Source organism: Vulpes lagopus, chromosome 8 (assembly GCF_018345385.1).
Source record: "Vulpes lagopus strain Blue_001 chromosome 8, ASM1834538v1, whole genome shotgun sequence".
Classification (NCBI taxonomy): Eukaryota; Metazoa; Chordata; class Mammalia; order Carnivora; family Canidae; genus Vulpes; species Vulpes lagopus.
This window is the reverse complement of record NC_054831.1, coordinates 41,063,347-41,078,506: the sequence shown is the minus strand read 5'-3', so window position 1 is coordinate 41,078,506 and position 15,160 is coordinate 41,063,347. Positions and strand designations below refer to the sequence as shown.

The 15,160-nt window shown below is 34.2% G+C and overlaps 1 protein-coding gene across 1 annotated transcript in view; it reads left to right on the top strand.

The window, feature by feature from the left end:
- UBL3 (ubiquitin like 3) overlaps positions 1-13,524 on the top strand; it is a 68,716-nt gene extending 55,192 nt beyond the window's left edge. The window contains exons 2-5 of the mRNA XM_041766488.1: positions 377-485; positions 4,436-4,522; positions 10,152-10,229; positions 10,563-13,524. Coding sequence (XP_041622422.1) covers positions 377-485; positions 4,436-4,522; positions 10,152-10,229; positions 10,563-10,615 — 327 coding nt within the window. The 3' untranslated portion in view covers positions 10,616-13,524. The remainder of the gene's footprint in view (positions 1-376; positions 486-4,435; positions 4,523-10,151; positions 10,230-10,562) is intronic.
- Positions 13,525-15,160: the final 1,636 nt, after the last annotated feature.

The following is a 15,160-nucleotide window of genomic DNA, read 5'->3' as shown; positions in this document are numbered from 1 at the left end:
TCTGTTTAGTGATGTGATCTGCAGCATCACCATTTTTATTAGTTTTTCAGTGGAAAATATGTACACTGCAGTGATAGTGATAACCTGTAAAAATATTGTTGGAGTAGTTAAATATAAAAGTATAATGAGTTTCGATTTTCTTTTGTTTATTTATTAAGGCAAAATGGGCTCCCCATATATATTAAAAAATGGAAATAAAATCATATGTCAAATTCTCTTCTTTAAAAAAAAAGTCTTTACAGAGTTCTAATAAATAAAAACTAGAAAATGGCATTAGTAATAATTTAGAATATGATTGAAATAAAAAGCCTAGGAGTCATTTTTTTACTTTCAAAATTTCAAGATTTATATTAAAAGGATCATTGTCTTCTTTCAGATAAATTTGCGCCTCATCTTGGTAAGCGGGAAAACAAAAGAGTTCCTGTTTTCTCCTAATGATTCTGCTTCTGACATTGCAAAGCATGTGTATGACAATTGGCCGATGGGTGAGTGGTGTTTTTCTCTTGAGAATGAATAATGTTAATTCTTTATACCCTACCTTGTTTCACAGACATTTTGAAAACATTTTAAAGATACAAAAGAAAAACAAATAATTGAGGATAATAGGCTTCAGAGTTAAAGGGGAAGGAACACCATGTCTGTCTCTAGATTTTATTCTTCAGTTACCTCATTGCAAAATAGGGAAGGAGCCAGTATGCAAAATTTGTTTTTGCCTTAGAACCCTTTTAATGTAAATGAAATCGAAAGTAGCTAACACATCCAAACACTTTCATATCAGTAAATTTATTTATACCAAAACACGAATTAAAAGGAAAGAACTATTTTTAAGAAATTGTAATACATTCTCATTGGTCTATCCCATATATAACCTATTTAAAATTGAGTTTGACACAGTTAATTTCTAATTCATGTCAATTTTATGTGTCCTCTGAATTACAAGGGCAAGAAAGTATAAAATCCATTTATGCATTGCATTTTCAAGCCAGTATCCATGACAAAATTTGAGGGAGCAGGAAAGTGATATTCCTTCCTTTCTCTGATTCTTCTCCATGTAATAAGACTTTGTCTTGCCATCCTGAAGTGAGTCTTTATCTTGTGTTTTTCCTTTGAACTTTCCCTAAGTCATCTTGGTCCCATGTATCATAGTAATAATATGAATGTTTCAGCTGATTTAACTTCATTTTACTAGCCAAAGCAATTTGTACTTTTAAAGGACAAGACTCATTTCAACAAAGAACACAGTGTATTCAAAATGAATCCATCAGATCAGTGTTTCTCAACTTTAAATAATATATGGAACTCCTTTAGAGGAAGAAAATTTTTGTAGATTTCCTAGTGCTAACTTAAATTATTTTTATTACAATTTTTTTAAAGATAGAAACATAAAACCCAATTCAGATGCTTTAGCCTTATTAATTCATATACATCCATAAAACTAAAACAGATCTAAAAAGAAAATGGAAATACAACTCTAAAACCAGTAATGTTCAAATTAGCAACATTAATGTGCCAGATGATATATTTTTGCTAAAACTCACTCACTTCTTTCACCATGAATATAGTACTGTTGAGTTTGGCATGCCTGTGCCCCTGCTTGTTGTATGAGGACCCAGTTATCTGCAGATTCACCACAAAACCTTCATTCACACAGTGTACCCAATTGTCATTTAGCCTTCATTTAGCAAGAATGCATTGTTTTTATATTTACTCAACCTCTGTTCTTTTCTTATTAACCTCTTGACAATTAAAGAAGTAGTGCTTGGCGCCAGTACAATCATAAACTGCATATGTGGGCAATAAATCCAAGACTGTACTTGATTATAAGTTGATTTTTTGAGTTATCTAGATAATCTCTTCCAGATTATCATTAAAATATAAAAATGATTTAAAAATTCTCGAGGACTTTCAGACCCTAAGAACATGGCTTTGTTGTTCTTGAACTCAGGATTTGTGGACCTGCATTTAAGAAGTACTAATTTGGACTAATACTTTCAGATGACTGGATCTTTCTTCCTTTGGTAACCAGGGACTAGTCAGTATTTGTTCCTAAATCAGGGAGGGACTAAAGCGAAATGTTGGAGGTAAGAAGGAATTTCAGAAAAGCTGAAATAGACCAAACTTGGGGCTCTTAGAATATGGAATTTTCCTTGTAGGCAGGCAGGATAGATGACTGTCAGTAGGAAAAACATTTTTAAATACCTAATAGTGATGTACAGAATATGATCTAGAAGATTACTTTTGTGATTTTGGGAGGAGAAGGTAAAGATCGGTTTTGACATTTATAGTATGGTAGAAAAGATTACATACACAAGACATAAAAGGGCAGTTCCTCTCAAAAATTTATTTTTGGGGGCAGCTTTATAACTTCTGGTTAAAAAAATACATACCTCTTAATTCCTTAAAAATCCTGATTAATAGTAAATGAAGGTAGGGCTGAAGTGCAGGTGTATGCCATAAATAGTGTCCCAAATGAATGAATCGGCCATCTATCAGCATTGGAAATTGTGTCAATCCCACATTATTTATTTTCACCTGCAAATTTTTGAGCCCAGCCTTTCCTAAGTTTGCCACTTCTACCCAGCAATTTTAGACAATGCAGGGAATAAAAATAAAGTTTTATATTATATAAAATATTTAAATTAAAAATCTAGTTCTACATTTTATCTCATAATAGGTCAGCAAATGTTAATATTTGTTGGTGCTAATAATGTAAATATAGTAAATATTAAACCAGTAGGAGAAAACATGTACAATATATTTTTGGAAAGAGTTAGTTTTTCTTGGTCTACTCTTAGGCAATTTAGTGGAATATAGTTAATAGGTGGAATAGCTCTTACCAGGTCAGAGGTCCAAAAAAATATACTCTAAATATATGTTACTAGTTGTTGAAATTCCTCCTTAAAGCCTTGTTCTTCTATAGGTCTCTCTAAATCTCAGATCCTCTGAAAGGTAAAAGTAGATAGCATATTAAACCAAATGAAATATGTGGAAGTTACAACACTCTGTATAAAATAATGAAGTATGGTAGCTCCAAGTTTTTGCCTCTTGAAAAAATACTTTAAATATTTTTATAATCTTTTTTTTCCAGTTAGACACTGACATTTGTCCTTATATGTATGGACACTTCCATCTTGACCAGAAATAGTCTGTTAAATAATAATTTGGGGTGCCGTGAATTCAAAGTAATCCATATTAAAGTGTTGTTAGAGGCTTAGTTGATCTTCCAGTAAAAAGGGACCTGGGAGTGCTTATTGTCTGAGGCAGCAGAGGTATGCAAGGGGCTTGGAAGGGGGAGGAATGGCCAGGCTGATTCATTTGGCCTCCTCTCTCATTTCTGTTGTGCTGAGTCAGTGGGAGAGATACTTTTATCACATTCATATTCATCATTTTGAACACTCAAAAGGAAAAGTGCTCTACTTCTTTTCTGCCACTTCTCTTTAGGATATTTAAACTCATCCTTCTGTTGACAGCTCCTGACAATAGGAGCTTCTGTAGGAAACAAACACATCATACTAGAATTCTTGAAAAAGATGATAATGGAATTCTCAATCTTTGTCACAGTCAGAGCTTAAATTTTTATATCTCCCAGCTAGTGAAATTACTAACCCTGTACCCTATCACAATATCAGTGGATATGTTAAATAATGTTAAATCATTATTTTAACAGTAGTATTCCATATTTCACTATAGCATAAGTTGTACACGAAATATTCTGTTACCCATCCTACTCACCAGTTTGTTTTTTTATTTTTCTTTATGTACTTTCCTAGCATATTTGTGTAGTATCTTCTAATATATGTTGTTTTCGAGTTTCTTCTTAATATTTTGGGTAAAGTGAACTTTGGGTAAAGTTACATCTTCTATAATGTTTATCAGTTGGCTTCAGAAGACAAAGTAGTAATATTATCCAAAAGTAAACATTGCTATTTTTTTTATTTTTTAAATTTGTGTTCTCTAGTTTTATTAAGGTATAATTTTTTAATTCTCTGTATCAGTATATTAAAACCTTTGTTAAACTTATTGTCTCTAGCTTCAAATACATATTTTGACAGTACAAATATTGGAACATTATAATATTCTCTGTTAATTACTGGTAATAGTAATTAATTTTCAAATGACATTTCTCTTTACCTAGAATTAGATTTTTCCCAACTCATTTGTTTTGATTCTTAAACTTCAGGACTATGTTTTGACACCTGTTAGTGTTCTTTAAGAAGCCAAACCTAGTCTTTCTGTAACTCTTACTATTTAATGAGAAGAACTACCAAGAACCAGGTCTACAGTGATTGATTTTGACTATTTCAATTATTGCGAAGCTCCTCGTGTCTTCTTTGATGTGTTCTCTCTCTGATTTGCAACTGCATTTTTTGAGCAATGCAGTAATATCTTAACTCTGTCTTGAAATACACCTAACAAGTTTACTGATTCTTTTCAGACTGGGAAGAAGAGCAGGTCAGCAGTCCAAATATTCTACGACTTATTTATCAAGGACGATTTCTACATGGAAATGTCACATTAGGAGGTAACAGTCACCTTTGTAATGGGATTTAATGTCTGTCTCATGGCAGCAGCATTCATTTGTTTAAATGTATTTGTCTGCTTTTACCCCCAAAAAATGATAATTTCAAACTCATGAATTGTGCCTATTTTGGTAACTCTGTATTTTGCGTTCTGTTAAATTTCATTTTAGCACTTTGATAATTGGTTTTTAGTCTCTTATGAAATAAACTCTATCTCATTAGGAGTCCTACCTATTATTTTGTAAATGTAATTTTATTGTACTTCTGGATACTATAAATTAGGTATGATATTTTTAAGTTAAAACCAGACACACAGAGCAGGGAAAGTATACGATCATTGGTTTTCAGTTTGACTCTGATATAATTGACCATGGTGTAAGAACACGTTAATGAGTTAGAGTGTGGTGTGGGGATTAAAAGAGCACATTTAGAACCAAATTGTCCATGTATCCTGGTTCCATTCTGCTGTGTAACCTCGGAGAAGTCACTTGACATTCCTTATCTATAAAATGGGGTAACAGTAGTGGCTACCTCCTAAGTTGAGAGGGTTAAATTATGTATTCAAGGCACTTAGAATAGTGTTTGGCACACTATAAATACTTTGGTATCACTGCTCTTTGTATGTGATTGGAGAGATGTAGCTCAATAGCACCCCCTCATGGGGGTACATTCTCTACCATCATCAGGGTTTGTTGTGTTTTTAGCACCTGTATTTCAAATATATTCTGATAATTAGAAACTTGTAGACAAATGAAGTGATCTACTTTAATATTTTTGTTTAAATATAGTCTGCCTTTTTTTTCTCTACACCTAACAATGAAATGTTTAATTTGTTTTTCCTTAAAGGTAGGATATTTTCATTCATTCATTCAGCAAATATTTGTTTCTTACATGCCAACACTATGCTAAACAATTGGAGATACAGGGTTGAACAAGACAGAATGTCTTCCTTCAGGGTGCTCTAGTATTATGTAATAGAAACAGATAAAACCCACTCAAAATACTAGGTGACAAGAGCTGGAGTAGATGAATGCAAATGGTTAATATGACAGTATCAGGTAGGTAGAACACTAAAAGATATAATTTCACTCATAACTTCGTTTCAGTGGCAGTATTATATAACTAGTTTAAAAAGTGCTGCTGTCTACTAAGCTACATTTTAAATGTAGCCTTTTTTTTTAATTTTCAAAAAATTAAAAATAGAACTACTGTATGACCCAGCAACTCTGTGTCTGGGTTTTTATCTGAAGAAAATGAAAACACTAACTCAGAAAGATATCTGCACCCTCTTGTTCATTGTACATCATTTATAGTAGATAAGATATGGAAGCAACCACTGTTTGTTGATGCATACAACAGTATCTATGCATACATAGATAAAATCTCTCTCTCTCTCACATGCACACACACACACACACACACACACAGAGGAATATTATCCATCCATAAAAAAAGAATGAAATCTTGCCATTTACAACAACATGGATGGACCTAACAAACATTATGCTAAGTGAAATAAGAGAAAGATACATACCATACACTCTCTTATATGAGGACAATAGAGAAAAACAAACCAAGCTCATAGATACAGAGAATAGATTAATGGTTGCCAGAGGTAGAACGTGGGAGAAATCAATGAACTGTGTGTGTATGTGTGTTTTTACTTAAATAAATTGAAGAATGAATGAATGATAGAAACTAAGCTTTAAAAATAAAATAACACTAATTTAACATAAAATAAGGAAGCTACATTTCCTTTGCACAACTGAGCAAAAGCCTAAAAATTTGTGACACATGGGCAGAGGATTCTGGTCTAGAGGAGCAGTCTGTGTTTTCCACTGGGCTGTTTTCCTCTACATTTGTTGAGATTGGGGGATATAAATTAGTTATTACAGACTATTGATCTCTCAGCAGGTTCACTCATCTCCAGGTAGATGACCCTCAAACCTTTTTTTTTTTCCTGTAGTTTGTTCTTTTCCAAGTATATATTACGCATTTGAAACAAATTTTAAAGAAGTAAAACTAAATAAATAAAATACAGCTGTTTTGGTTTGTTGCTCTTTTATAAAGTTACATTGACCAGCTCTCAGTTCCCTGGCTATGTTGTACATTCATAAGGGATGGGCCGTGTGTTAGTCTTTGGTTGTCTATGCTTCACAGAAGCTCTTGTAATATTAATTGACTTTAATATCTTAGCTACATGAGTACACCTTGAGACTGTTTCCCTTTCAATATTTTTGTATGTGAGAAATTTCCCAACAACTTATATCTTTAATTATCTTTCCGTCGTGGCCCCAGATTCTCAACTTTATATTAAATAAATATCATGGGATTTATGTTAAAATCAAACCATTAATTCATTCCCATTGAAGTATAAATTTTTACCAGCACTTTTTTGGAATTTATTTTTTGAATAATTAACAGATTGTTTTACTGTTAATATTGTCATTCTGTATTGCTTTCAATATTTTCCAAAACAAAACAAACTGCCTCTGGCTTTAGTGACTTAGACAAATAGCACAGAAGCATAACCTAGACCTTTCAGAACAATTAGTCTATCTGGGTGTTTCATAAAGGTTGAATAACATTCAAGTATGTGGTTTTTTTGGTCACAGTTTTGCTTTTTAGTTTCCCCGTGTTCTCATATCTGTATAATAAAAGAGACAGTACACAGGGTCATGGTAACTATAAATACTTAAATGGCTAGTGTGGAGAAGATGTAGGCTAGCTTTGCACTGTTTGAGACTTGCTCTGTATAACCTTAAATTAGGCTTAGGACTAACGGCTATAAATCAGAAACAGGCAGATTACTATTCAATACAAGAAAGAATTATTTGAACGTGTCAAGCTGCCTAAAGAAGGAATAGACCACTAAGGGAAAAGAGTGAAATCCTTGTTATTGGTTACATACAAGCGTTAGGTACAGCCGTGGGTAGGGTTCAGTCATTTTGTGGATGGTTAAACCAGGAGTCCTGGGCATTCTTTGTCACTCTATGATTTTGTGGTTTTAGTAAGTCTTAGGTTTAATTTTTTTGTTAGCAAGTTTTTTAGAACATAGCCTTAAATCCCTTTTGAGATATAACTTTTTAGTTCCATAGAATTTCAGTCTACTAAAGAAAAGGTATGATAACAGTCTTACTAAGGATAAAGAAGATCAGCTACAAATTTGACACTCAATACATTGGAGCTCATCCTTTCTCAAAATGTGGAGACTTTGGCATAAGAATCATCTAGGATACTTATTTTGAAATGCAGATTTCTGTGTCCTGGCTAGTTGGAGGAAAGCTCTCACTACCTCTCTCCTCCCCTCTTCCCTTCTTCTCTCTCTCTGTCTTCCTCTCTTCCTCTCTCTCTCCCTCCCCTTGTCCCCATTGAATTGAAATCCTGAGTGATTTTTATGCAGTGTTGAAAACTCCTGGCGTAGCCTGGGAGGCTCAGTCAGTTAAGCATCTGCCTTTGGTTCAGGAAATGATCTCAGCGTCCTTGGGATTGAGCCCCACATTAGGCTCCCTGCTCAGCGGGGAATCTGCTTCTCCCTCTCCCTCTGCCTCCTCCCTACTCATGTGCCTACACACTCTCTCCTCTCTCTTTCTCTTTCTTCGCTTTTTCAAATGAATACATAAAATCTTAAAAAAAAAAAAAAACAAACTCCTGCTTTCGATATCCTACATAGTATAGTAAGCAGAGGCATCCACAGTGAAGGAAAGAGAAAGCCTTTAAATTCTTATATCCCTCTTCCTTTCCCTTCTTTATACTGTTAGCATCAGTATTTACTATTTCCAGTTAAAATTCTGATGGAGAAGAAAAATAATAATCCCCATCAATCAAATTTGTAGCTTCAAATGGTAAGCCACTCAGCAGCTTTCGGGCCTGTCCACATTTCTCTAAGTGTACTTCATTTCTCTGCTCACTTACTATTTTCTGAGATCCATCTTCTTTGCTTTCTCAAAATGACGATTATGATGAGGGTAATATTTACTGCATGTTTTCTTTGTGCCAAGCCCTGAACTAAGCACTTTCCTTGGATTATTTTGTTTAATCAATACAGCTGTAAAGGGCAGATGATAGAATTATTGTCTCCCTTTGGGTGGAGGAAACTGAGGCCAGGGGACAGGTAAATGACTCGCCTGTGACTCATCTCAGGTTGGCAAGTAGTGGAGATGAGATTTTCAAGCCAGATCTGGCTTACTAGAATCTATGAGATGATAGGAGAGTGATATGTAGTTTTAAATTCAGTTAGTCTTTCCCAGCACATTTAATGAAAAATTTTATAATACTAAGTTTTATTTGCATTTTAATGTTAAATCAAGCCTAGGAGATTATCCAAAAATGGCCTTCTTCTTCTTTCATCATATTGTGTATTTATGGGCCATCATACTTCATTTGAACTTGAGAAGTTAAGAGAATAGACCAAAATAATGGCTGGCCAACTTTTTAAGTAAGATGGAAACTCACCTTGATAATGAAATATGAATATTATTGAAGATAATTAGGACTCTTTTTTTAATCTACATGTTAACCATCATCCTATAGAGCACAATTTAAAAAACAGGTAGCAGGAGGATCATACTTGCTAAGTAATGATCTTAAGCATGCCTTAAGTTTATATAGTTAGTGATGAGAAAGTAGGTCTAGATGTCAGAACTGAGTCATCTCAATTATGGAAATAACTTTATAAGTTAGATACACTGGCTGCTTCTAATTTTATACAGAATAACAAAGAGATTTACCATGAAACTTAATGTTCGTATTTGCTTAAATGGTTCATGGATACATGGTTGTGTGTTATATTATTCTATGTCTCAAATATTTCATAATAAAATGTTTTATTATGAATAAGAAAAGCCTTTTAAATTAAGACTTAACTAGAAAACAGTGGTTATTAATAATGCCAAAGCAGTGATTTTCTTAAAGTAACCTTTTAAAGAAAATTACTTCCTCATTGAATAATACAGGGTTGAGAATGAATATGTAAATTAAGTTTGTTGTTCATTCTACATTATAGTGACCTGTTTGGTATATAAGAATATTATTAGGTGACTGCATATTAGACAGATAATTAGATTTAGAAACAAATACCTTTACTTTTCCCTAATCTAGGAAAGATATTCGCAGAGACTTTTTTTAGTTCCTTTTCTTATCTGCACGTTATCTCCAATATTAATTAATTTTGTATTTTTTCTTGTCCCTTTCCTTCAACAGTATGGGTATCAGTGTCACACTAATGGCCATAGCTGGGTAGAATAATTTTTGAATTGTTTCTGATAATACTAACCTAATTTCATTTTGTAAGAGATGCTCAAACTCGTAAGAAGTTCAGTCTGTTCAAGAGGTTCTATAAAAAGCAATCAATTCTTTAAATGGTTTCAATTCTGGGCAGCCCGGGTGGCTCAGCAGTTTAGCGCCGCCTTCAGGCCAGGGCCTGATCCTGGAGACCTGGGATCAAGTCCCGGGTCAGGCTCCCTGCCTGGAGCCTGCTTCTCCCTCTGCCTGTGTCTGCTTCTCTCTCTCTCTCTCTCTGTCTCTCATGAATAAATAAATAAAAATAAAAAAATAAATGGTTTTAATTCTGATTAGTGATTTCAGTAGGTCAGTAAATATGTAACAGAATATCTTCTGCTTTTCCTATAGCATTAAAACTTCCTTTTGGCAAAACAACGGTGATGCATTTGGTGGCCAGAGAGACATTGCCAGAGCCAAACTCTCAAGGTAAGCTATGCACTACAGAGGCTTCTCACTCCAGCTACAGAGATAGGCACTCAAGAATGGTTCCGTGTTTTTGGACCTTCTGAGGGAAAGGAAGTTTTCATTGTTTATGAACAGAGCTTGCTAAGCAAATAACCAGACATCCCGGAAATGGGTTATAATTAAAACAGGCTATAATTATTATTTTTAAAATTAAATTTTTTAAAAAAATTAAAATTTTTTAAATTAAAAAAATTGCAAATATTAAAAAAAAGTCTTATTACTTTTGGATGCCACCCCTCCCCACCACCTAATTTGAGCATTTTTATAAACAAAGCTTTTCTGCATTTTCTTCAGGTCAGAGGAATCGCGAAAAGACTGGAGAGAGTAATTGTTGTGTAATCCTGTAAACACTGTCTACTACGTGTACCGTGATGTAGTCTTTGTCTTTCATGCTGCTGGAACAGAAGAGACCCAACATTGCTTCAGAAACCCTTAGGAAGAGTCTGCCTGTAAATCCATGGAACTGAATGATCTCATGAACACTGTCATTTTCTCTCATCAAAGTGAAAAGAACCAAGAACATTTTTCACTACGATTTTTTATTTCTAGTATCTTTGTTTATGTTGAGCAGTTTTAAAATATATTGGTTTTTGAATGCTATCCATCTCCGGGGGCAAAGTTAACAAGTTCTCTTTCCTAGCGGAAGCCATTTTGCTGCCACAGAAATTTTCATCACCAGAACTAACAAATCAAGTGTTCCAAATATAGTTTGCACTAAAAAAGATTGACATGATTTTCTTCATCAGCAAAATTTACAACCTGGTTTATGGCACCTAGAAATGCTCAGAAATACAATTCCATACTGGAACACACTCAGCAATTAATGAAGTTAATTAGTGGGCCGACTGGAGAGGGAGAAATGGAAAAGAAACTGAGCTGTTGGGTGAATTCTATCAGAGTCAGCCATGACGGCCACACTGGCACAGAATACAAAACTGAGTGTGACTCTTTTCACTGCAACAAATGAAAAAACAAAATGTGCCTGTTGTTTAAAGCACTCAGTGGAGAGCTGATGAAACGAATTGCTTTTCCTTTCACACACGCACTCCTCAGTCACGCGGTCACCGAGTGCTTGTCCACACAGCACAAAAGGGGTGCGAGTGCGCTTCCTAGCCTTAATGTGGGAGGGTCAATTCCATACTCATAGACTTGCATTGCCGCGCAGAGATAATAGAAAACCTCATTTACTCATCAGTTTTATGTATTTGAACATCAGCAAATTGAATTTTTCCATAATTATTGCTCATCTGTAACTGTGTCCAGTGTCACACTTACACATTAGCATTCAGGTGAATTCTTAAAATTAAAATAATTCTCCACAGTAACTAATTTTGTTTCTTTATGTAGTTTGCATTTGGTATTAGTGCTTGCAATTGTATTAAAATCAAAAGCTGACTTTTAGGGCATACTACATGATGAAGGATGCCATTCTTTTGTTTTTTACCAATAATTTAAAAATTGATATGCTAAAACAATTTGCACAGCACTAAAGCATGAGCTAGTTTCATCTAAACCTGTACAAATATAAAAGATTTTATATTTTTTCTCTGGGAAGAAATTCTTCCTGGATGAAATTACAAATATGTGTAGAATATATTTAATAAAAAACTTATAAAATACCTAACTATAGAACTTAAATATAGATTGGCGTGTAGTATATAGAACAATATTCCATATAAATAACTTTAGCCTTTATAAAAATGAAGTTGCAGGCTGACATTATGTTCTGTACTTAAATAAGTGTCCATGGCCCTTAAAAACATCTAAGTGTAAATGGTTTCAAATGGTCAGCTTTGTCTAAAGTTAATCAGGTTATTTTATTCATTGTCGATGCTTTGATGAAAAGGCTTTATATGCAGTAGATCTACGAAAATATTGTTCATACTGATCAGAATTAAATTTGTATAGAGCAGAGTTTTAAAACGAATGTAAATAGCACTAAACATTTTCTTTCTGCAACCTGTACTTATAGATTCTTTCTGTAAACTAAAGAGAAAAAAATATCGTAGTGCATTTCAGTGGTAATTTTAAAGGTCTTGATTAAATCGATTATTGTTTAAGCACCGTCTCAGCCATGTTAAAATTGTTTTCTACTTTTATTTCTGAATCTTTAAGAGATTTGTTTAATATTCTGTTGTTAGTTTCAGGAGTATTCACCATGTATCTTTGATATTTAACCTGGTTAATTTGTGCACAGAGCAACAATGGATAGCATTATGCAGTCTCTGTTATCACTAAAATGTTGTATTCAGATGTTAAATATTTATATGCTTTGTTGACTAGCTTAAATGTGAATTCTGTTAGTGTTGACTAAAGAGGAATCTGAGTTACTTAATTGGGCAATTATGCCATTTATTTCTCTCTTCTTCTTTTGTAAAACAAACTACTGGTAATTATTTTTAATACCTATTTTAATTCTAATTCCTCTTCTGTTTTTCCAAAGTTAAAGACTATCAGTTAATTTAGATTGAATTTTTATGATGGTTTAAAAAAATAATTCTCTATTGGTTTTCAATATATTTTTCTGTGTGTTCCCATGTTATAAATTTCCCTTTTACAAGACCGCAATCTAAAGTTTGTGCAAAATGGGTGAACTGGTTCATTCATAGAGATATAATTATGTCACTTAATTCCTGATAACATTGTTGTGCAAAATGAAAAAAAAAATTAAAATAGCAGTAAAATTATATACTGAAAACACCAAAAATTTAGATGCCTTAATAGTATATCCATGAAAATACTCAACTGTCCCTTTGGAAATAGTTTCTTGGACTGCCTGATGGCTGAAATATGATTAATCATATCCAAGGCTACCATTGAAGATCTCTCTGCCAAAAATAACAGCTCATTTACCGAGAGGTAAAGGCTGCATAGATCCAGTCATGTAAATAAAGCCTGAATTATGGGCCTGGGATACCTGCCCAGTGCTTGCTATCTAACTCACCTCTTTTACCTAAATTATCCTCGACTTTGTTAAGTGTCCTGGACAAGGCAAAGCTTTTCTTCTTTATTAAAACCTCAGCATGTCTCCTTGATCTGAATTATTTGCTTTCTGTTCAAGATAGGTTGTATCTTATCCTATCATGAAAAATAGAGTATCTAACATCGTCAGTCACATTAAATGAGGTTTTCTCATAACATACATTTATCCTTAGTTATATGTCATCTTGACCAATGTTGCAGTAATTTCTGTTAGCTGATTGTGGTAAACAATGTTTAATGTGAAAAGAAATTAAAACTTTCTTCATCTGTTGTAGAATATTTTCTTCTTTTAAATGACTTCTATTTGTAATTTTGATGTATCTTCCTGTTATTTGTACTGCTTTTCTCTTTTATTCCCTTCAATTTATTTTATTACATTCTTTAGTAAAATCACACCGCACCAACCTTTCTTTTATTTTGACCAAAATCAAAGAGAAATGATCAAAATTTAGCATGCCTTCACACCATCCTTATTGGCCACTGTCACAGGCATGTCTTCAATTTTTTTGCATTACCATTTTGTAATACAGTCTCCTGTTAGCTGAACAGCAAATGTGTGGGAGGAGGGCTTGAAAGAAGAGTGCATAACCTGTGATTATGGCTGAAATCAAACTGCAGGCTGCTGGCTCCTGTCCAGGCACGGTCTCCCTGGCCAGGGGGCTTTCTTCCCAAGCCCATATGTAACACCCATGAAGATCTTTTATAGACTTGGTGGGAAGGGCATGGCTTCTGGAAGAGCTCCCCGGCAATATTAAGTGAGAAACCTGTAATCCTTAGAGAGTAAAGTTTAAACCAGCACTAGAATATGAGAACGTTTCACTTTTTATTTGGTGGTCTTTGACAACGATGTCAAATGTTTGCCCTTTAATATTATTTTGTATGGTCTGCCTCTTTTTTCAAAATCATGACTTTCAAGAAATATAGCATAGACCTAAGAAGTCAGCAGTGGAAAAAAGGGAAGGTCAGCCTTCTATGATTCAACCAATGAGAGAGGTAAACACACACGTTTTTTTTTTTTTTTAAGACATGTATTTATTTATTAGGGAGACAGAGCATGAGCAGGGAGGAGGAGACGGAGAGAGAAGCAGGCTCACTGAGCACAGAGTCCTATGTTGGGCCTCAATCCCAGGACCCTGGGATCATGACCTGAGTCAAAGGCAGATGCTTAACCCTCTGAGCCACCCAGGCACCCCCACACTTGTATTTCTTTTTTCTCCCCTCCCCCTTATGTTTCTTAAAATGTCTTTGAAGTGATTTGTTTTTGAGTTGGGAGAATCTACCTGGGTTCAAAGTATAGTTATGCGTGTTCAAACATTATCTAAGTTTTTTATATTTCCTGAGCCGTATTTCAGTGTAAGAAGTCTACAGTGTATTAAGAGAAACTTTATTCAGATAACACAAGGAGGGGAGGAGTGACTGCCCATAAGTGGTCCTGAAGCCTTAAGGTTCCAGCTGGTGCTGCTTTTAGACTGTCCACATGTTCATATCTAACAATACAGTTTGTAGTTTCATTCAGTTCTCAGTTGTCCATAAGATAGTTTCCCTATCAAACTGGAGATGGGCTCTCTCAGGCCCCACTTCCTTAACTCCGTGTTCTCTGGGGGCATTGCTTCATGAGTTCCACTAATTTGCCACTTTCCCCTTGTGTTTCTCAGAAGCACTTTTTAAGCTGATCATTTTAAGAGTACATTTTGACTGATATTCAGTCCTCAGGTTTCAGAATACCATGAGAATATCTGGACTTTGGAGTCACGCCTGGCTTCAAGCTGGTAACCGAACAATATTTAATCTGTGGGCTTCAGATTATATAGATTTATTAAATATTTTATGACAAACTGGCAAATCTGTCAAAAGTCTTTATGTCAAAAATTAAGTGCTAGGCATCAACATGTACTCGAAACTTTACAAAA